Source organism: Camelus dromedarius, chromosome 5 (assembly GCF_036321535.1).
Source record: "Camelus dromedarius isolate mCamDro1 chromosome 5, mCamDro1.pat, whole genome shotgun sequence".
Lineage (NCBI taxonomy): Eukaryota > Metazoa > Chordata > Mammalia > Artiodactyla > Camelidae > Camelus > Camelus dromedarius.
Genome location: NC_087440.1, coordinates 21,700,776 through 21,724,247, shown reverse-complemented (window position 1 = coordinate 21,724,247; position 23,472 = coordinate 21,700,776). Strand labels below are relative to the sequence as shown.

Here is a 23,472-nt window from a genome sequence, read left to right as displayed (position 1 = left end):
GCTCTTGGATTGGAAGAATTAACATTATCAAAGTGGCTGTGCTACCCAAAGCAATCTCCAGATCCAGCGTAACCCCTGTCAAAATACTCAAGGCATTTTTCATAGAATTAGAACAAAGAATTCCAAAATTTATATGGAACCATAAAAGACCCTGAATTGCCAAAGCAGTCTTTTGTAGGTCTTTTTTTTCTCTTTCTTCTTTTTGTTCTCTTATTATTTGATGACTAGAGAAGTTCCTTTAACATTTGTTGTAAAGTTGGTTTGGTGGTACTAAATTCTTTTAGCTTTTGTTTATCTGTGAAGCTTTTGATTTCTCCAACAGATCTGAATGAGGGCCTTGCTGGATAGAGTATTCTTGGTTATAAGTTTTCCCCTTTCATTACTTTGAATATATAGTGCCACTCCCTTCTGGCCCCTGTAGAGTTTCTGCTGAAAAATCAGCTGATAACCTTCTGAGTTCCCTTGTATGTTATTTATTGCTTTTTCTCTTGCTGATTTTTAATATTTTCTCCTTATCCTTAATTTTTGTCTATTTGATTACTATGTGCCTTGGTGTGTTCCTCTTTGGGTTGGTCCTGTTTGGAACTCTGTGCTTCCTGGACTTGAGTGACTGTTTCCTTTCCCAAATTAGGAAGTTTTCAGTTATTACTTAGGTTTTCAAAGTGGTTTTACATCCATGTTGTAGTATGTATCAGTGTTTCATTTCTTTTTGTGACTGAATAATATTCCATTGTGTGTATATACCACACTTTGTTTATCCATTTATCTGTTGATGGACACTGGGTTGCTTCCACCTATACTGGCTATGGTGGATTATGGTGCTATATGAACCTGGGTGTACAAATACCTCTTTTGAGACTCTCCTTTCATCGTTTTAGGTGTATTTCTAGAAGTGGAATTTCTGGATCGTGTAGAAATTCCATTTAATTCTTTGAGGAGCCACCATATTGGTTTCCATAGTGGCCACTGTTTTACTTTCCCACCAGCAGTGCACACGGGTTCCAGTTTCTCCACATCTTTACCCAACACTTAATTGTATCATTATGGTTTGGGTTTGTATTTCCCTAATGATTAGTGATGTTGTGCATCTTTTCATATGCTTATTGGCCATTTGTATATCTTCTCAAAAAAATGTCTATTCCAGTCCTTTGCCCATTTAATAATTGTGGGTTTTTTGTTGTTGTTGTTGAGTTGTGGGAGTTCTTTATGTATTCTGGGTGTGAAACCAATTATTAAATAAATGATTTGCAAATATTCCCCTATCCTGTGCATTGAGTCTGATAGTGTTTTTATTGCACAAAAAAGATTTTAGTTTTGATGAAGTACAGTTTTTCAATTTTTTTCTTCCACTGGCTTGTGCTTTTGTGTCTTACTTCAGGAACTGTTACCAGTTACAAAGTTAAAAAGATTTTCTCCTAGGTTTTTAAGAGTTATATATGTTTCAGTTCTTAAATTTAGGCCTTGTATCCATTTTGAGTGTTTCTGAGTTTAAGGTAAAAGTCTAGCTTTATTCTTTTGCATGGGTATATCCAGTTTTTTCCAGCAACATTTGTGAAAAAGGTTGTCCTTTTCCTATTCATTGGTCTTGGCACTCTGGCCAAAAATCAGTTGATTATATATGTGTGTGTTTGTTTCTGGGATCACTATTCCATTGGTCTGTATGTCTGTTTTTAAGCTGATAGTACAGTGTTTTGATTACTGTAGGTTTGTAGTAAATTTTGAAATCGAGAAGTCTGTGTCTGCCAACTTTGTTCTTATTTTTCAAGATTGTTTTGGCTATCTGAGTCTCTTAAAATTTTGTGCGAATTTTAGTATTAGTTTTTTCTACTTCTGCAGAAAGTGCCATTGGGATATTGATAAGGATTACACAGAATTTGTATATTGCTTTGGTTAGTGTTGTTACCAAGTCCAAACTTGTTTTGCTTATTGCATGACAAGTCAGTACGTTGGGAGATGAGGTGTTGGGGCAAGGAATAACACTTCATTCGGAAAGCCAGCAGACTGAGAAGATGGCAGGCTAACGTCCTGGAGAACCATCTTCCCCAAGTCAGAATTCAGGCTCCTTGTATACTAAAAAGTTGGGGAGAGGGGGTGTGCTTGTTGCAAACTTCTTGGTTTTGGAATTCTTTGTTCTTACAGCCATCCATGTGGGTCAGGTTATGGTATCCCTGTAAACCTCCAACAAAACAAATGTTATTTTCTATTCTGCAACTTTTAATCTTTATGTGAATGCGGAAGTGTTAATACCCTGTAAGGCCAGAGCCTTGAGAATAGGCTATCCTATTCTTATATTTCAGACTACAGGCAACATTCTTTTGCAAAAGGTGCAGAACCAGTCTAGGAGACAGAGCACAGGGGTAAAAGCCAAAGGAACAGATCTAATACGGAGTCAAATTTGTTCTTTTCTATTACAGTGTTGTTACCTTAACAATATTGTATCTTAAAAACAATCCATAAACATAGTGTATCTTTCCATTTATTTAGATCTTTAGCTTAGTTCCTTTTATGAGTACTGTAGAGTTTGCAGTATAAGTCTCTTACCTCCTTGGCTGAATCTAGTCCCATGTAATTTATTCTTGTTGATGCTATTGCAAATTGGATAATTTTCTTAATTTCCTTTATTTTTTCCCAAATGACAATTACTCATGTTTATTTAAGGCATCTAAACAAATCCATTACTTTAATTTGAATTCATGTTACGTTAACATAATTTTGCTCATTCCAAGCTACATCAAATAACTGTTATAGCATGGTTATATCACAATAATAGCAATTTTTAACGTCTGTTGAAAGCAGGTCTGTGCCAGGAATTCCCTCCCTCCCTCCCTCCCTCTCTCTGTCTCTCTTCCTCCCTCCCTCCCTCTCTTTCTTTCTGTGTATGTGTTTACTTCCAATGTTACTGAGATATAATTGACATGTAGCACTGTATATAAGTTAAAGGTGTACATCATAATGATTTGACTTACATACATCATGGAATGGTTATCACAAGTTTAATGAATATCCATCATTTTATGTAGATGCAAAATAAAAGAAAAAAATTTTTCCTTGTGATGAGAACACTTAGGATTTAACTCCCTTAGTAACTTTAATATGTAACATACAACAGTGTTAATTGTGTTGTACGTTACAAACTTAGTATTTATTTATCTTATAACTGGAAGTTTGTACCTTTTCACCACCTTCATTCAATTTCTCTCTTCCCTGCCTCTGGTAACCACAAATCTGATCTCTTTTTCTGAGTTTGTTTTGGAGAATAATTGACCTACAACTCTATGTTAGTTCTGGTGTGCAACAGAGTGAGTTGATATTTCTATACATTACCAAATGGTCACCATGATAAGTCTAGTTACCATCTGTCACCATGCAAAGATATAAACTTCTTATTGGTTATGTTTTCTATGCTGTTTCATCCTTGTGACTTATTTATTTTGTAACTTGAAGTTTGTACCTCTTGATTTCCCTCACCTATTTCATTCATTCCCCCACCCTCTCCTCTGGTAACCATCTGTTTTCTATATCTATGATTGTGTTTTGTTACACGTGTTCATTTGTTTTTTTAGATTTCACATAAAAGTGAAATCATACAATATTTATTTGTCTTTTTGTGTCTGACTTATTTCACTTAGCATAATATCCTCTAGGTCCATCTATGTTGTTGCAAATGGCAAGAAATTTATTCTTTTTTGTGACTAATATTCCATTATCTGTCTATCTGTCTATTTCACATCTTTATCCATTCCTCCATTCCTCTATCAGTAGACACTTAGGTTGCTTCCACATCTTGGCTTTTGTGAATAATGCTGCTATGAATGTAGGGGTACTATGTCTTTTTGATTTAGTGTTTTTGTTTTCTTTGGGAAAATACCCACAAGTGGAATTGTTTGGCAATTGCTATGGAATTTCTATCTTTAATTTTGTGAGACTCCTCCATATGGTTTTCCATAGTGGCTGCACCAACTTACTCCCACCAACAGTGCGTGAGGGTTTCCTTTTCTTCACATTCTCACCAATACTTGTTATCTATTGTTTTTTCAGTAGTAGTTATTCTGATAGGTGTGAGGTGATAGCTTGTGTTTTGATTTGCATTTCCCTGATGATGAGTGATGTTGAGCACCTTTTCATATGCCTGTTGCCCATTTGTGTCTTCTTTGGAAAAATATGTATTTAGGTCCTCTGCCCATTTCTTAATTGGGTTGCTTGGTTTTTTGTTTGTTTTTGATGTTGAGCTATATGAATTCTGTGTATATTTTGGACATCAACACTTTATCAGATAATTGTTTGCAAATATCTTCTGTCATTCAGTAGGTGGCCTTTTCATTTTGTTGATGTTTCCTTTGCTGTGCAGAAGCTTTTTAGTTTGATGTGATCCCATTTGTCTATTTTTGATTTTTTTTTCCCCTTGCCTGAGGAGACATATCCAAAAAAATATTGCTAAAAGTGATGTTAGAGAGCATACTGCTTATGTTTTCTTTTAGGAGTTTTATGATTTCAGGTCTTACCTTTAAGTCTTTAATCCATTCTGAGTTTATTTTTGTATATTGTGTAAGAGAGTAGTCCTGTTTGATTCTTATGAGTGTAGTTGTCCTATTTTCCCAACACCATTTGTTGAAGAAGCTGTCTTTTCCCCATTGTTTATTCTTGCTTCCTCTATTGTAGATTAATTGCCAGTATAAATGTGGGTTCATTTCTAGGCGCTCTGTTCTGGTCCATTGATATGTGTCTGCTTTTGTGCAAGTACCATACTGTTTTGATGACTTTAGTTTTGTAGTATAGTTTGAAATCAGTGATCATGATATCTCCAGTTTTGTTCTTCTTTCTCAAGATTGTTTTGACTATTCAGGGTCTTCTGGGTTTCCATACAGATTTATAGTTATTTGTTCTAGTTCTGTGAAAAATGCCATTGGTATTTTCAGAGGGATTGCATTGAATCTGTAGATTGCCTTGAGTAGTATAGTCATTTTAATAATAATATTTCTTCTAATCAATGAGCACAGTGTATCTTTTCATATGTTGGTGTCTTCTTGAGTTCTTTTCATCACTGTCTTATAGTTTTCCCAGTACAGATCTTTTACCTTCTTAGTTAGATTTATTCCTAGGTACCTTAATTATTTTGGATGCAATTGTAAATGGGATTGATTTTGTTAGTTTCCCTTTCTGATAGTTTGTTGTTCCTGTATAGAAACACAACAGATTTCTGTATTTTAATTTTGTATCCTGTACCTTTATTGAATCATTTATTTGTTCTATTAATTTTTTAGTGGCATCTTTAGGATTTTCTATATATAGTATTATGTCACCTGCAAACAGTAGGTTTTACTTCTTCCTTACAATTTAGATTCCTTTTATTTCCTTTTCTTGTCTGATCGCTGTGGCTAGGACTTCCAATATTATGTTGTATAAAAGTGGGTAGAGTAGGCATCTTGTCTTGTTCCTGATCTTAGAGGGATTACTTTCAGCTGTTCACCAGTGAGTGTGGCACTATGTTTGTCATATGGCCTTTATTATGTTGAAGTATGTTCTTTCTATACACACTTTGTTGATAGTTTTTATCATAAGTAAATGTTGGATTTTATCAAAAGCTTTTTCTGCATCTATTGAAATGATATTATTATTATTCGATTTGTTAATGTGTATATCACATTGACTGATTTGCATTAAATTAACTCATCTTTGAATCCCTGGGATAAATCCCAGTTGATCATGGTTTGTGATCCGTACAACTATTGTTGAATTTGGTTTGCTGATATTTTGTTGAGGATTTTTGCAGCATTTCTGTTACAGATACTCGTCTATACATTTTTTTCTTTTTTCTTTCTTTTATGGTGATGTCTTTGTCTGATTTTGTTATCAGGGTGATGCTGGCCTTGTAGAACTTCAGAAACATTCTTTTTTCTGACACTTTGGAGTATTTTGAGAAGTACAGGTGTGAATTCTTTAGAAGCTTGGTAGAGTTCACCTATGAAGCTGTCTCTTCCTGGGCTTTTGTTTCTTGGGAGTCTTTTAAATTACTGATTGAATTTTATTATTGTTAATTGGTCTGTTTATATTTTGTATTTCTTCCTGATTCAGTCTTGGGCAATTACACTAGGTGATTATTTCTAGGAATTTATTCAGTTCTTCTAGGTTGTCCATTTTATTGGCATACAATCGTTCATAGTAATTTCTTTATGATCCTTTGTATTTCTGTGGTATTGGTTGCTACTTCTTTTTTATTTCTGATTTTATTTGGGTCCTCTGTTTTTTTCTTGATGAATCTGGCTAAAGACTTGTCAGTGTTGTGTATCTTTTCAAAGAAGCAGCTCTTAGTTTCATCCTAATTGTGTTTTTGAAAAGGAAACTGCTATGTCATACTGCGTATTTCTCAGTGTATGGAAATATAGCTGATTTTTGATTTTGATTTTGTATCCTGCAGCCTTGCTTAATTTACTAACTGGCTCTGAGTGTGTGTGTGTGTGTGTGTGTACTTAGAGCTTTCTACATATAAGATGTCATTTACTAATAATGATAGTTTTACTTCTTCCTTTCCAGTTTTAATTGATACCATTTTTTCTTACCTAATTGCTTTAGTTACAGCTTTCAGGACTATGTTAAATAGAAGTGATGAAAGTGAGAGCATTTTGGTTTTAATTTACATTTTTCAAGTGTATTTTCAGTAGTTTCCTCAGAAAGGATGTATGAGGCATCGAATTTTAAAATGTTTAAGTAAAACTACTTCTGAGAAAGATGGTAGTCCTCTTCTTCACCCCTCTCAACCCATGATTTTCTTCTTGCATATTGAAAAAACAGCTTTATTATGTATCCTCTTACTTGATAAGATTTTTGTGGAGTATAGAATTCTGTGCTGAAAATGTGTTGTTGTATTCCAGTTTGCTGTTCAGAAGTTTGATTCCTGGTAGTTTGAAGGCTCTAAAGATCTTTTGTTGGTCTCTCATGAAATTTTGGTGCTGAGCTTTGGCATGGTTCTTCTCAGCATTGTGAGAAAACAGTTTTTCAAAACAAGAAATTGAAGTTGCTTGGTCCTAGAAGCATTTAAGTATTATTTCTTTGATAATTTTTTCACTTTCATTTTTCTGTTTTTAAAAATACAAGTCTTGATAGTTGGATGTTCCATCTACTGAATTGATTATCTTATATAATCATCTTTTATTTTCTTTCATTGTCTTTTTTTGCACTACGTTATGTGAGATTTCCTTGATCGTGCTTCTAACTTACTAATGTTTTTATTACAGCTATCAGATTTCAGTTTCCAAGAGCTCTTTTCTTTTCTTTTCTACTCTACATTCCCTTTTCCAGTGGATTTCTTTTTTCTTTTACTCTAATCACCAACTTCATGGAAGACATTATGTTATGGCCTTTTCTAATATGCACCCTTAGTACCTGTACATATCTTTACCTTAGTACCTATTAAATTAAATAACATTATATTGTCTACTTGTCTTTCTCCTGCATTGGTCTCTAACTTCCTTGAATGCAGGGACTGGCTTTATTTATATTGGTAATCCCTGTGCCCAACAAAATGTGTCTGGCACATTGTAGGAGCTAAGTAAATGTTGACTGAATGAGTTTGGCTTATCCACAGGACTTAAAGCTTTTTAGTGTGTTTCAGAAGTGGCTGGTATATGTCATTTATTTATTGCATTGATTGTGTATGCCAACAAAAAAGTAATCCTTTAAGTTAATTCATGTTTACAAGTCAGAGGTTTTACTCATATTCTTGATTAGATAATATTTCAACTAGTTTTTTTGTGTAGATACTTCCCAAAAGTATGAAACTTCAGGGTGCTTACAAAATCTTCCTGCCAAGAAAAAAAAAATCATGCTTTATGCATAAAGTTTTTATTGGAAGAGAAAGAGAAATCCTTTCTGAGAATGTTTCTAAGTTAGCAAGTTTAATTTCTCAGGAAATGTGAAAGCAGTTAATTGCAGTAGCAGCCAAGATTTAGCTTCATGAGGTTCTCAGCTACTGCAAACATAATTCAAGTCATATGGTTAAGTGAAAAGAAGATAGAGATTATTTTGGAAGTTCATGTCTTGAAATATGAAGATTATGAAAGAACTATCATTAAGTGTGAATTATAAATTACTTGATAGGGAATTACACATAAATAGACATAAAAGCTTAGATAATAAGAAAAGGGAAAAGAGGGGGCTTGTTTTGTTTAACCTTTAAAAACAGGTTAAGTAAGAGTGGATTGTGGTGTTGACAAAACTATAAATTTAATAAAAATCATTGAGTTGTCACCTAAAATGGGTGGGTTTTAGGATATGTGACATATATAATAAAGCTGTTAAAAAAAAAACCCAACAGATAAAGAAAAAGGTATTTTCACCAGTTAAGTGAAATTTTTCAAAGGGGGAAGATGTTTTAGCTTTCACATTCAAATCGAATCCATCTTGGCTTAGTTTTTGGGTATGGCATGAAGTTGGAGGTCAAGGCTCATATTTTCCATGCAGGTATCTACATGCTCTAGCATCATATTGAAAAGACTTTACTTTTCCCATTAAAATGCACTGGTGCCTTGGAAAGTCAAGTGACTATATGTACATGGATGGGTCTATTTTTAGACTAGTTTTTTGTTCTATATATTTGTTCTTTTGCCAATAACATATAGGCTTGATGACATAAGATGTAATAAATCTTTGAATTAGGTAGTGTAAGTTTCCAGCCTCTGATAGTATGTAGAAATCCAGTTGGTTTTTCTGTCTTGATCTTGCATCTGAAGACCTTGCTGAATTCACTTAATTTGTAGTGTTTAGGATTTTCTACATACACAATTAATGTTGTCTGTGAAGAAAGTTTAACCTCTTCTTTTCCAACCTTTATTACCATTTTCTCTTTTTTGCCTTATTGCACTGTTTGGATTATGTTGAAAATAAATTTTGAGAATGGTCATTCATGTCTCTTAATTTTTAGAAAAAATCCTTCAATATTTCTTATTGGATACTATGATGTTGCCTGTAGGTTTTTGTAATGCCCTGTATCACATTGAGAACTTTCCTTCAAGTTCTAATTTCCTAAGCATTGTTAAGAATGATTATTAAATTTTATTGAATGATGTTCTTGTATGCATTGAGATTTCCTATGTTTTTCTTCCTTTTTTTTTTGTTAATATGGTTAGTTACATTGATTGATTTTATAAGTAAGCGGGGATGGGGTGAGAGGTCTGGAAATGCTATAACAGCTTTGCATTCCTGTGATAAATACTACTTGGTCATAACAACATTCATTTTAATATTGCTGGATTTAATTTACTGATATTTTATTCCTCACATTTGCACCTAAATTCATGAAGGATATTTGTGTAGTATTATTTCTCATATTTTGGTTTCAGGGTTTTGCTTTCTTCGTAAGACAAATTGTAAAGTGTTGCATTCTCCTGTATTTTCTGAGTTTGTGCAAGATGGTAGTTTTTCATGTTTTTGTTAAACTTTAGGGCAGCCATGGAGTTTTCTTTATTGTCAGATTTCAAGCCATAAATTCAGTTTCTCTGTTGTTTTCTATTTCATTGATCCCCCCCCCCCCTTTGTCTTATTTCCTTTTTGCTTGCTTTTGATTTAATTTGCCTATTTCAGTTCAGGGCTTGGTAGACTAAGACCTGTGGACCATACTAGCCTGCGTGCCTTTTTTTTTTTTTTTTTTTTTGGTATGGCCTGCAAACTAAGGTTTTCTTTTGTTTTTTGTGGGGAGGGAGGTAGTTAGGTTCACTTATTTGTTTTTGGAGAAGGTACTGGGGATTAAACCCAAGACCTTGTGCATGCTAAGCATGTGCTCTACCACTTGAGCCATATCCTTCCCCGCTCTAGCCTGCAAACAAAATGGTTTTTATGTTTTTAAATGATTGGTGGAAAAAGACAAAAGAAGAGTAATATTTTTTGTAACATGCAAAAATTTTGTAAAACTCAGATTTCAGTGTCCATATGTTAAAACACAGCTATGCTCACTTGTTTATGTATTGTCTTGTGGCTTCTTCTTCGCTACAGTGTCAACTCGTTAAGTAGAGACTATGGATCTCAAAGCCTGATATTTTTATTTACCTAACCCTTTACAGAAAAGTTTATCAATCCCCAAGATAATTGATTTTAGATTTCCTCTGAGCACTGGTTTAGGTACATTCTACGATTTCTGATATGTTGTGTTGAAATTGTTATTGATTTGTAGTTTGATTCTATTGTCAGAGAACCTGTGACTTAAGCTTTGAAAAAGAAATTTGTCATGACTTTGCTTTTGCTTTACTGTCTAGCATATGGTTTGTTTGATTAATACTTCAAGTACAGTGGAAAATCATGTATGTATTGTACAGTTGTTGGATGGTGTTCTATAGAGTCTTATCAGGTAAATTTGATTTGTGGCATTGTTCAATTCTTCTGTTGTCCTTACTGATTTTTTTGGTGGGGAGGGGCATCTGGTTTGTTCCATCAGTTACTGAGAAAGGTGTTTTAAAATCTCCCACTATGGTTGTAGATTTGTCATTTTTTTCTATTTAATACTGTAAATTTTTGCTTAAGATATTTTGAAGCTGTTTGATAAGGTACATACACATTTAGGATTATTTTTATGTCTTTGGTGAATTGAGCTTATAAAATTTTTAAAAAGACACTTTTAATTTCTTATGGTACTCCTGTTTTAAAATCTGCTTTGACTGATGTTATTAAGCTGCACTGGCTTTCATCTGATTTTCTGTTTGCATAATTTTATCTTTTCCTCTCCTTTTACTTTTAGCCTATGTGTCTTTAGATTGAAATTGTGGGTCTTTTAAATGGCTTACAGTTGGGACTTTTTTCTTTGTCCATTGTTGACTTTTGATTGGACTGTTTTGTTCATGCACACGTAATATTACTGATATGGCTGTGCTTTAAGCATTTCATCTTGTTATTTTCTGTTTAAATCACTTATTCTTTGGTTATCTGTCTCTGTTTTCATTTGGATTGCATTTTAAAATTTCTGTTTGTGTTGCCTGTGGTTTTTCAGCTGTGCCTCTATAATTGTTTTTATGTGGTTGTATTAGTCTTCTGTGGTTGACATAACAAAATACTGTGGACTGGGCAGATTTTGGTGTTTGTGGGGAGATCTGGAACCAATCTCCCTCAAATACTGGGGGAATGACTGTATACAAGATCATGTCATCTGTGAGTAGAGAATTTTACTTCTTCCATTTCAGTCTGGATCTCTTATTTCTTTTTCTTGCCTGATCACGCTGGTGGAACCTTTAGTACGAGAGCTCACATCCTTGTCTTGTTTCTGATCTTAGGAAGTAGTATTTTTTGTGAAGTCTGAATTCCTTCAGATGTTTGGAAGTGTCTTTAGCGTTGAAGGCTTCTTTTGGTAGGTCTAGAACATTTGGTTGGCTATTTAAATACTTTATGAATGTTGTTATTCCATTGTCTTCTGGTTTACATTGTTTCCAATGTGTAGTTTGCCTGTTACTGTTTTTCCTCTAGTGTTGTGTCTTCTTTCCTCCCCTGCTTATAAGGCTTTTCTCCTGATCTTTTTTCAGGTGCCTGATCTTCATGTGGGTAGATGTGACTTTATGCTTGGTGTTTGCTGAGCTTCTTAGATCTGTGGATTAAAATCTTTCACTTTTTTGGAATATTTTTGTTCATTTTCTCTTCAAATGTTTTTCCTTTTTTTTCCTGCCTTTTTAGAAGTGCAGCTACTAATATGTTACATATTTGATGTTGTCCCACAGGTTCTGACACTTTTTTTGCTTTCCCCTTTTTTCTTTCAGTCTAGATGATTTACTTCAGTAAATTTGAGCTCACCTTGGCTTTGTTTGGACTCCTCTTTATGACAGGGCCTTGGGATCTAAGTGCTGTGAGACTATAAGTACTCTGTTTTCAGGCCAAGTTTCCTGCATCATTGGAAATTCTGCAAAAGTCCCCTAGAGGATAGTTGGTAGGAGCAATGACTTGTTTTCTGTTTGGGTCCTCCGGATTCTAGTCTGCACATACTCAGGCATTAGAAGTTTGGTTTCTCTGTGTCCCAGCAAAGATTCTTTACTTATAGCAGCTTTTTTTCCTCTCTCCACTTGTGCTTCAGGCAGTGTAAATGCTACTCAGGGTGGTTGAAAGCAGTAGCGACCTGTGGTCACTTAGAGAAATAGAGAAGGCAAATCCTGGAATTAAGTTTAAGTTCATTTAGACTTATTTGTACCCAGAGGTCGTCAGTGGCTTTAAAGAAAATAGGGTTTTTAATTTTCTAGTATTTTGTCACTTTTGTGGCAGAAGTGATGGTTTTTGTGATCTTCTACATTCTAATTGAAAGTGGAAGTCCTCCACTGAATTTTTGAATAAGGTCAAGATCTTAAGTTTTGTAAGGAATAAGTATCTACACATTGATGTAATGGTTGCTTGTGCAGATTTGAGATAAATGAAAGTTTTACAGAGAATATCAGTTTAATTGGGTTAGTGAGTAGTTCTAATGTGTCCTCAGAATACATTGGTATAGTTAATGTACTTTCAGTGGTCAGCTGGGAGAAAAGGGAAACTAAAAAGATCATTTGGTTTTTTTGATGAATTATAAACATTAAATCTAGACATGTAGTCGCCTTCAACTACCCTACCCTTTTACTTTGGAAGAATTATGGTGGAATCTTTACATTGAAAGTGAGTTTTTAAATTTTAAAGTCAAAATAATCACCTGAAAAGAGTATTGTGAATACACTGAAAAAAACTGCTGGATTGTACATTTTAAAATGGTTAAAGTGTTATGTTTTATGTTATGTGAATTTTATCTCAAAAAAAAATCCCTGAGCAGTTGAAAGGCTCTTCCTGATGTTTATTGCAGTTTTTAATTGTAATGGACATTAGTTTGCTTTTGTTGGCAGGTGTCAATTTGTGTAGATTTCTAGAGTTTGATTTCAGGTCAGTGCCAGTTTACTTTCAAAATTGAGTTGGCTCATTTGAAGAATACCATTAGGAGAATAAGTGTTATGATAGATCTTGCTTTTTTATTTAGTGATGGGAGCTACTTGTTAAAACTTCACTCTTTATTTTATATATTTTTCATGAGAATTTGAGAGAATATGTTAAAGTGTGATGTTGATAGACAGTTGTTGAGAACCTTGTTATGCTATAGTGTTTTTGTTTTGATGAATGGTTCTTGAAATGTGATGTTTTTACTTGGTTTCCAACAATCTTTTTTTCCCCCTCCTGAATCTTGTTTGTGGATAGTTCTTTCCTTTTTAACAACCCCTCCCCTGTCTCTCTAGTCTTGTTGCCAACAGTTTTGAAGATGGCTCCCATGTAACATCACCATTAAACCCGAATGGAAACTTCAATGTTGTCATTAAAGAAGAGCCTCTGGATGATTATGAATATGAACTTGGTGAATGCCCAGAAGGGGTCACTGTGAAACAGGAAGAGACAGATGAGGAAACAGATGTATATTCAAACAGTGATGATGATCCTATACTAGAGAAACAGCTCAAGAGGCACAATAAATTTGATAACCTAGAAGCTGACCATCTGTCTTCTAAATGGCTACCAAGTAGCCCATCAGGTGTTGCTAAAGCTAAAATGTTCAAATTAGATGCTGGAAAGATGCCAGTAGTCTATCTGGAGCCCTGTGCTGTCACCAAAAGCACAGTGAAGATTTCTGAGCTCCCTGATAACATGCTTTCCACAGCTCGGAAGGATAAATCTTCTGTGTTGACAGAATTAGACTACTTGCCTACGTACATTGAAAATTCTAATGAGACTGGCTTTTGCTTAGGCAAGGAATCAGGAAATGGTCTTAGAAGACATTCACCAGATTTCAGAGTGGTACAAAACTATCCCTCACTTAATGAGCCTCAATGGAAATATCCTGATATATCTGACAGCATTAATACAGAAAAAATACTTGATGATTCAAAGAGTTCAGCTGGGGATTCATTTTTAGGAAAAGAGGACTTGGGCAGAAAGAGAACAACTATGCTTAAGATTTCAACGGCCTCTAAGGCTGTAAATGCTAGTCAGAATGCCCCCCCAAACGTCCCTGGAAAAAGAGGAAGGCCACGGAAATTGAGACTCTCTAAGGCAGGGCGACCACCTAAAAACACAGGAAAGTCTTTAACTTCTACAAAGAACACTCCTTTGGGCCCTGGGAGTACCTTTCCGGATGTGAAACCTGATCTGGAAGATGTAGATGGTGTTCTCTTTGTTTCCTTTGAGTCTAAGGTAAGATTGTCATTTTCAGTATTCTTTTTGAGGCCAAATAGTTATCCTTGAATTGTATACTGGCTGATAACTAACTTAAAATGTAGTTATTATGAATGCGTCCATAATGTGAGGTTGTGTGCGTAGGGAGGGGACTATCTCCAAAATGTTGGGTTAACAGGCATCGTTAAGGTGTTTTGTTTGAACGGACTTTAAAAATTATGTCTGCTTTGATCTCAGACTATGATTTTTGCACTGTGTTTAGCTGGATTTTTAAATATCTTTGGCTTTTACTGGAATTTTCATTATTATATTATGGACTTTGAAATTGTGTAAATAAATGAAAAGTTTACTAACTCTTTTGGGATACTCTATCCCCTGATTTTCATCAGCAGTAGCAGAATACCAGTGCAGAACCAAATATCAATAGTTTTATTAATTCTGCTGTCACAGTGATAGTTGCTTTATTTTACTCCAACTCTTCAACTAGATTATTTTTCTTTTAGATTTTTATAGAAGCCTAGTCTTTGTAAATTGGCTGCATAGAGGTTGAATTCTCTCTCCCTGGTCTTTTCTTTCCTCCTTGTTAATTGCTGAGTAAGCTATCTTTACAAAGGCTCTAAGAAATCAGTATACAAATTGGGATAAATAGGCATACATATAGTTTTAAGTCAGTTAGCTGAATATATTAAAGTTTTTTGCGCCCTCCCAGTTATTAAAGTGATGCTAATGTATAACATTTAGAAAATAGTGAAAATTATCAGAATGAAAAAGATGCTCCTGGTTTACTTTTAAACCTTTAGAAGTGATGTGAACTACTTTTTGTTTCTTTTTTTTCAATATAGGAAGCTCTAGACATTCATGCAGTTGATGGAACAACAGAAGAACCCTCTAGTCTTCAGGCATCAACCACAAATGACCCAGGTATTATATAATAGTATAAAAAGATATATTGGAGTGTTTGGCTCTAGAAGGGAAAGATGCAATGTGTATTCTTCTGTAGTATATAGTAGCTTATTTTATCATTGTTTTTTGAGCAGGTTGCAGAGCAAGAATTTCCCAGTTAGAAAAGGAATTGATAGAGGATTTGAAGGCCTTGCGGCACAAGCAGGTGATACATCCTGGTCTTCAAGAAGGTAATACTCTCTTAAAAAATACACAAGCCAAGTTTTAATTGTGTTCTCTTCTTTCCTCCCCCACCCCCCACTCCTTTTGCTCCTTCCCTCCTTTTTTCTATTTTTCCTCCTTTCCCCCATCCTTGATTTCATTTCCTTCAGCTTGCATTTTTCTCTTCTCTGTATGGTTGTTTCCTTTAACTTAAAAACATATCTAGGTCTTTTACCCTAAGAGAAACTGTTCCAACTCTGAAGATACTGTTTTATCTTTGTGAAGCATAATATATTATGCATTAAAAATGTATCATCATAAGAAAGTGGTGTTTTCTCTTTTCTTTCTTATAACCCAGTTTTATTTCTTCTAAATTCTGGTTGATTTGTTTCTGTGGGTTTTTTGTTTTGTTTTGTTTTGGGAGGGGAAGGTCCTTATTCTTCTATACTTAGTAATGTATTTAGCTATGTAAATAGAACACTTTTTTCTCATTGTGTGGCTGTAAACATATTCCATATATTGCTTGAGACTTAATTTAAAATTTTCATTATTATCTATTTTGTTACAATAGTTTATCTTGGCCTTGATTATGTGGCTTTAATCCTTTTTAAAAAAATAACAAAATTTACTCTACTTATTGTCATCATAATTAACTACTGATTTCCCTGTTTGTACTGTAAATGAAAGACTGTAAGCCATGCCCTAGTAGTTAATTTCCTTATATTTTTTATTTTAGGCGTACTTCTTGGAGTAGTTTGTTGAGTTTTTGACTTAGTCAGTTTTCTTTTCACAAGACTGTCTAGCTGATTTATATTATCTAGTAGATCATTTATATGAGAGTGGAAGCATTATTTGCCAACAAACAAAAGGTTGACTTATAAAATGATCGTTCAGTGTCTAAATTAATGGTAATAACTAGAACTTTTGCTTTAATGTGAGACTGTGTGGCAGTGTGATCTTAAAGTATGCAAATCTCAATCCAGTGATGAGGACTGGATAGTATGGATTGCAATGTAAAATCACAGTCACATCCTAGTAATCTTGCTGGTAATATCGTCTGCTATCATTTATTAGCTTTCACTTCTGCTATTTTATTTAAATAATATTCTCTTTCCCCTATCAGTTAACTTTCTCCCCTGCCTCTTTTTTTTTTTTTTTTTTTTTGGTTAGTTACTCTGATAATGTATAAATATTATTTTTATATTGTGTTCTTTCAACCTAATCCCACATTTGTTTTAGTCTTAGTTTTAGAGTTAAACATATATTCAGTACTCCCTGCTGGTCTTTTTGCTCTGGTTTGTTTGCCTATTTTTTCTTGTTTGGCTAAGGTGTGAGTTTTTTCCTTCTCTTAAGACGTTTTAGTCAAATCTGTAATTTTTCCCTTTGTGTAATGGGTGTTCAAAGTCAAATGCTTATGGAAACTAAGCAAGTAACATAAGTAAAGAGAAATTAGCCTGAATTTGTGGGTGGGGTTGGACTCTCGTGAGCTGGAGTGAGGGGCAGCCACATCAGTGAATTGTTGTCATATGGAAATGTAGGCTACTGTTTTCAGAAATTCCCATTGCTCTTTTTCTGAAGTCAGTATTTTTATGTAGTGTCTTTCAATTTTAAGTGGTGGTAGCTGATAGTTTTTTGGGCAAAAAAGTGTGTGAATCGTCAGTTTTCACCTGTGATACAGGTTATGCATTTGGTGTTGTCATGTTTAAGTTTTTACGTAGTCCTCACATTGTTAAAATTAATTCAACTGTTTTCCTGTGTAGTTTTATTTTTTAAAATGGTTAAATCTGTAAGCGGTATAGCACTTACCTAATGAGGTAAAGTTTTATTTTGGATTTTTCCTCTATTTTATTTTGGCACACGTCTCCCCAGCCAACCAGCCTTTGCTTCTTAAGACTTACAATATTAAAAGATTTAAGTTAGTTTGGCTAAATATTTGTAGTAACTGAGTGGTGCCAACCCCAAGTGTCTGAAGATAATGAAAGCATTCTTCTAGTTCCCTTTTGAAAATTGATGCTTGAAGTAGATTGTCATATTTCAGTTCAATAATGTCATATTTCTTTGCTTTTCTATCAATTATAGATTTTCATTATTCTTTAAAAAATAAGCACTTAAAAATCCAAGAAGTTTTTGAGCTGAAAAGAACTTGAAAAACTTGAAAAGCTTTTTGAGCTTGCTTTGAAATAGTGGAAATGTTGGTTAAACTGAGAAAATATTTTTATTGTTGTTTGTAGTTTTGTTGCTAAAGTAGAATGATTCTTAATTTTGTTTTCCACAGTATTATGTTTTTCTGTCTCCTGTACTATCTTTGCTACATGCAAATTGTTTATTTACTAAGTCCATCAACCTGAAATTATCATGTTTTTGATCTTTAAAGGTATTTTTCTAAAAGCATTTCTACATCACTGCTACCAATTTAATTCTATGTCAGTTTTTAAATGAACTTTTAATTTTTGATAAATTTCAGATTTGCAGAAAAATTGGGACTATAGTACAGAGTTCTCCTATACTCCATCTCCAGTTTGTCCTATTGTTAACATCTAGCATTTAGTGCAGTACATTTGTTACAGTTAGTGAACCAATATTGATATATTATTACTAACTAAAGTCCATAATTCATTCACATTTCCATAGTTACATTTTTGTTGTTGTTGTTTTAAGGGTCCCCTTGGAGAATTACATAACATTTAGTAGTTGGGGGTTGTAATTGGCTGTAAGGAGGCTCCTATTGGCTGAGACAGTTTCTCAGACTTTTGAAAAAGTTTTTACTTACCTTGACTATTTTGAGGAGTATTCATCAGGTATTTTGTAGAATGTCCCTCTGTTGGGATTTGTGTGATGTTTTTCTCATGGTTAGACTGGATTATATGTTTGTGGGAGGAAGACCACAGAGATAAAGTGCCATTCTTTTCTCACCATATCATGGGTACATATTATCAACATGATTTGTCACTGACCTTTTCATGCTGCATTCTTTGAAAGGAAGTCACTGTGTAGTCTACACTTAATGAGTGGGAGGGAAGTTGTTATGATCTGCTTTCTTGAGGATGAAGTTCTGTGTAAATTATTTGGTATTCTTCTGCAATTAGAGACTTCTTGTTTCTTCCTCATTTTTATTCAGTCATTTATTTATATCAGCATGGACTTCTGTCACTTTTAATGTTAAATTCCTTTATGATAATATTCTCAGAACACTGCTATTTCCTTTTTAGTTATTTTAAAAAAATACTCTGTAGTGTTAAATCAGTGGTTGGCTGGAGTTTTTCTTGTATCTACTTTTCTGTTCTATGTTGACTAGTTATGTAGGTGTTTTATTCTTGAGTGTATTTTTGTGGCTCCTTCATATTTAGTGGGTTTAGCTAGAGGCAGGCATTTTCTTTTGCTAGTTGATTGTAGGTGATTCTGCCTTGGAACGTAGAGGTTATTTTTTCGTTTCTGTCTTTTGGGTCTTTTTTTGTAATGATGTGATAATATGTCTTTAAGAAGTAGCTTCTAGTATGATAAAAAGGTAAAAAGTATTTAGGAGTATGATTTAGTTTACATTAACATATGTGGAAAGGGTTTTATGCCTTTTTGGAGGAAATGTTTTCTATGAATTATTTAACTATCTTATTTTGGCAAGCTAAAATTCTCATTCATATGAAACCAACTAAGTCTAGGTCTTATATTCTGTTATTTGGGGAAGGATTTTTTTGTAGGGCAAACACTTCAGGATGTGCACATAAGGTAAATTGGGCATTACATTGAGCGATGTCCAGGTGACATTGACCTTGTTACTTTTTGGGCTTTAAAAAAATTATACATTATACTTAAAATAAATTTGTCTTTTTTTGTTGATGTTTTTAGGATCACTTGGTATCACTTTTGGGGAAAAGTGGCTGTTCGAAATATAAGTAAATGCAGACAAGAAGATACATAGGAAAAAGTCTGAATTTGATTGTATAGATGTCTAGATTTTACACGTCTACCTACTTGGCTGTATGGATACTTTTTAACAACTTAATTCCTTTCTCCTTTCTCTGCAGGCAGCTGTCTGGCTTTTTTTTGTCAGTTATAATAATAGAGTATTTTTCTCTTTTCAAAGCACTACAGTATCTCATGTTATCCTTTGTTTAGGACTCAGTTTCACTTGAATCTCTGCAGTATCTTGCTTTCTGTTTCTACTCTCTCTGTCTACCTTTCCTAATTAATTCCTACTTAATTCTTATTTAATAATTACACCCTCTGTGAAGTTTTACCAGATTGCCTTAGGCTTTTCAAGAGTCATTTCTTTTTATTTACCTGTTATAGGATTTATTTACCCTATTGTTAACTACTGCTAATGAGTCAGTTGGGAAAACAACGCAAAAGCTCCTTGAGGTCTGGGAAATCTTTTACCTCTGTCATCATCTGTATTCCAGGGTATTTCAAAGAGAAGGTGCAGTTATTCTTTCTTAAAACATAAAACCCAGTGTGGTGGATTGGTATTTATTTCACTGATGAGGAAGCAGAAGCTAAGAGAAGTTTAGCCCAAAGACAAGATTAGAAACCAGCTGTTTTGACTCATAATCTTATTTTCTCCCCAGTTGATTGGAAACATGAGGGAAGAATGTTTTAGTTTATTGATACTAGCTTTAATTACATTGTGTGATTGAATCAAATAAAAATGATACTTAACGAACTAGACTTACAAATTAAAACAGAATAGCTGTCTTTTGTTTAGTTAAGTTCTATGTAGAGGATACATAAATTAACCTTAAGAACTTGTAAATCATAACCTGCTTATTATCTTTACCTTTTAGGAAGCCAGCACTACATAAGCTTTTTATTAGAAACCTGTACCTATGACTTTTAGTGGTTATTACTATGATACTTAATGCTTTGACTTACTTTTGGTTTCAGTTTTGTTAAAATTTAAGTTAACTACTTCCCTGCTCAATAATATGAAGCCATTCACAAATGAGGAAATCCAAATTAAAAGATCGTCACTAGTAACAGAAAAATGAAAATTTAAGAACAATAGAATATAGGCTTCTACCAATAAGATTTTTAAAGTTCAATGATATCAGATGTTGGAGAGGATGTAGATCAGCAAGAACTCTTACACTGTCTAGCACAGGGAACTCTATTCAGTATCTTGTAGTAACCTATAATGAAAAAGTATGAAAAGGAATATATATATATATATATATATATATATATATATATATATATTCACACACACACACATATACACACACACATATACATATATATATGTGTGTATATATATATATATATGACTAAAACATGCTGTACACCAGAAATTGACACAACATTGTAAACTGACTATAATTTAAAAAGAAGAAAAAGAACTCTTACACTGTTGGAGGGTGTACAAATTGAGAGTAATTTGGCAATATCTAGTGCACAGCTTCACAACTTGTGTGTTGTTACATATGGTTATCTATGATTGTGTGACTGGTATGCTCTTGAGACACTGATCTCCTCAGAGTGGCCAGGCAAGACCAAGAAAAATTAATATCAGTAGAACTGGCTGCCTCCAGCCATAAGTAGCCTCATGTTATCCTAGTTTATTATGTAATTATCATTTTCTTATACATCATTACATAAGGATTCAGAGTAACTGAATGTATCAAAATTCTTAATTGCAAGCATCAGAATCCACTATACAAGTGAAATGGAATATGAATTTATTAAAGAATATCAAGTGACTTACAGAGAGAGTCTCCTGAAAGGCCAGAGAAACAGACCCTAGGACTGTGCAGTCAGGAGAAATGCCCATATTACCAGACAAGCAATCTTGCAACATTGGATGATTATACCATTTTTAATAAGAACACTGAACACAGTGTAATACAGCTAGGACACTGGTAACTTTTTACCTCTAAAAGTTCTTAACTTGGCCAAACACAGTCAACCTCATTTACACAATTCTGCACAGCATCCCTTTCATCACAGTGTTCTCTTCTAAATTGAAGCCTTTTGTGGCTGCATCTGTTTTTTAACACCTCAACCTTGAAGAGGTAATGTGGAAAAGAAATAGCTATAGGAAAGGTGTTTGGAACATTTTGGGCAGCCACATGTATGTCAAACACAACATCTAATAAAATTGATAGATGAACATATCCATTACATAGCAGTTCCACTCCTGGGTAAATGCCATAAGGAAAAGCTAAATGCACTAGAGAATTTCACACATACCGTGTGTGATGTACATTGTTGTGCAAGATGTGTAGTTAATCTGCAGTGTTGTTTATAATAGTTTAGAATAGAAAACAACTTAATTCTCATCAAGAGGAGAATGGTGAATAAATTGAAGGAATTAATCTGGAATAGTGTGCAACAGTGAAAATAAATCACCTAGAGGTTATCTGTCAACATAGACAAATTTCAGATGTAAAATATTAAACAAACAAACTAGATAGCATGGAAATCAGTGAAGTTAGAGCATTTCCTCACACCATACACAAAAATAAACTCAAAATGGCTTAAAGGCTTAAGATACTAAGCCTCGTAGATGAAAACATAGACATAGGCAAAACATTTTCTGACATGAATCTTAGCAATGTTCTCCTAGGGCAGTCTACCCAGGCAATAGAAATGAAAGCAAAAATAAACAGATGGGACCTAATTAAACTTACAAGCTTTTGCACAGCAAAGGAAACCATAAGCAAAAAAAACCCCAAAAAACTACAATGTATGGAATGGGAGAAGATATTTTCAAATGAAGTGACTGACAAGGGCTTAATTTCCAGAATATATAAACAGCTCATACAGCTTAATAACAAAACAAACAAAAAACAACTCAATCCAGAAATGGGTGGAACACCTGAAGAAGCAGTTCTCCAGTGAAGACATACAAATGGCCAATAGGCACATGAAAAAATGCTCAATATTGCTAATTATCAGGAAAATGCAAATCAAAACTGTAATGAGGTATCACCTCACACCAGTCAGAATGGCCACATTAAAAAATCCACAAATGATAAATGCTGGAGAGGATGTGGAGAAAAGGGAACCCTCCTACACTGTTGGTAGGAATGTAGTTTGGTGCAGCTATTACGGAAAGCAGTATAGAGATTCCTCAAAAAACTAAAAATAGACTTACCATATGATCCAGCAATCCCACTCCTGGGCATATAACTGGAGGGAACTTGAATTTGAAAAGATACATGCACCCCAGTGTTCATAGCAGCACTATATCCAATAGCCAAGACATGGAAACAACCTAAATATCCACTGACAGATGACTGGATAAAGAAGTTGTGGTATATTTATACAATGGAATACTACTCTGTGATAAAAAAGAATAAAATAGTCCCTTTGTAGCAACATGGATGGACCTAGAGATCATAATTCTAAGTGAAGTAAGCCAGAAAGAGAAAGAAAAATACCATATGATATCATTCATACGTGGAATCTTTAAAAAAAAAAAAAAAAGACACAAATGAACTTACCCACAAAACAGAAACAGACTCACAGGCATATTAAATAAACTGTGGTTACCAGTGGGGGAGGGAAGAGGGTATGAAGGATTAAATTGGGAGTTCAAGATTTGCAAATACTAGCTACTATATATAAAATAGATAAACAACAAGTTTATACTTTATAGCATGGAACTATATTCAATATCTTACAGTAACCTATAATGAAAATGAATACAAAACAAATATGTGTATGACTGAAACATGCTCTACCCCAGAAATTGACACATTGTAAACTGACTATATTTCAATAAAAAAAAGTAAAAGGATATGTAAAATAAATCCTTTCCCTAAAAGATTGCTTCTTAACCTAGAAATAAATCATAATATGTATAGGCTGAATTAATCATAAATGCCGTTAATAATAACTAGAGAATTAGTAGCCATAATAAGGACAGAAGCTTAGACTGTCTGCCACTTTCAATTTTTATTTCATTATTTCTGCTCTCTACTTTTTCTTTATCTCAGTTATCCCCCTACCTCACCACATCCTCCAACCTAAAATGAAGAAAGCCAAATACAATTTATGGTCCTTTTTTCTCTTGTAGTGGGCTTAAAATTGAACTCGGTGGATCCAACAATGAGCATTGATCTTAAATACTTAGGAGTACAGCTACCTTTGGCTCCAGCCACTAGCTTTCCTTTCTGGAATCTTACAGGAACCAACCCTGCCTCTCCTGGTAAGTGCATACATAGCATTTGTAAAGTCAAACAAATTTGTGCTATAAATAAAATGCTACCATTGTTAGAAATATTTAGGATA

At 33.9% G+C, this 23,472-nt stretch overlaps 1 protein-coding gene across 30 annotated transcripts in view; it reads left to right on the top strand.

Annotated features, from left to right (window-relative positions):
- The window catches only part of MGA (MAX dimerization protein MGA), a 151,086-nt gene that overhangs the window by 81,743 nt on the left and 45,871 nt on the right, over positions 1 to 23,472 (top strand). For all 30 annotated transcript variants that reach the window (XM_031453264.2, XM_031453260.2, XM_031453261.2 and 27 more), the window contains exons 3-6: positions 13,212 to 14,160; positions 14,985 to 15,063; positions 15,180 to 15,275; positions 23,258 to 23,389. In XM_031453264.2, coding sequence (XP_031309124.2) covers positions 13,212 to 14,160; positions 14,985 to 15,063; positions 15,180 to 15,275; positions 23,258 to 23,389 — 1,256 coding nt within the window. The remainder of the gene's footprint in view (positions 1 to 13,211; positions 14,161 to 14,984; positions 15,064 to 15,179; positions 15,276 to 23,257; positions 23,390 to 23,472) is intronic.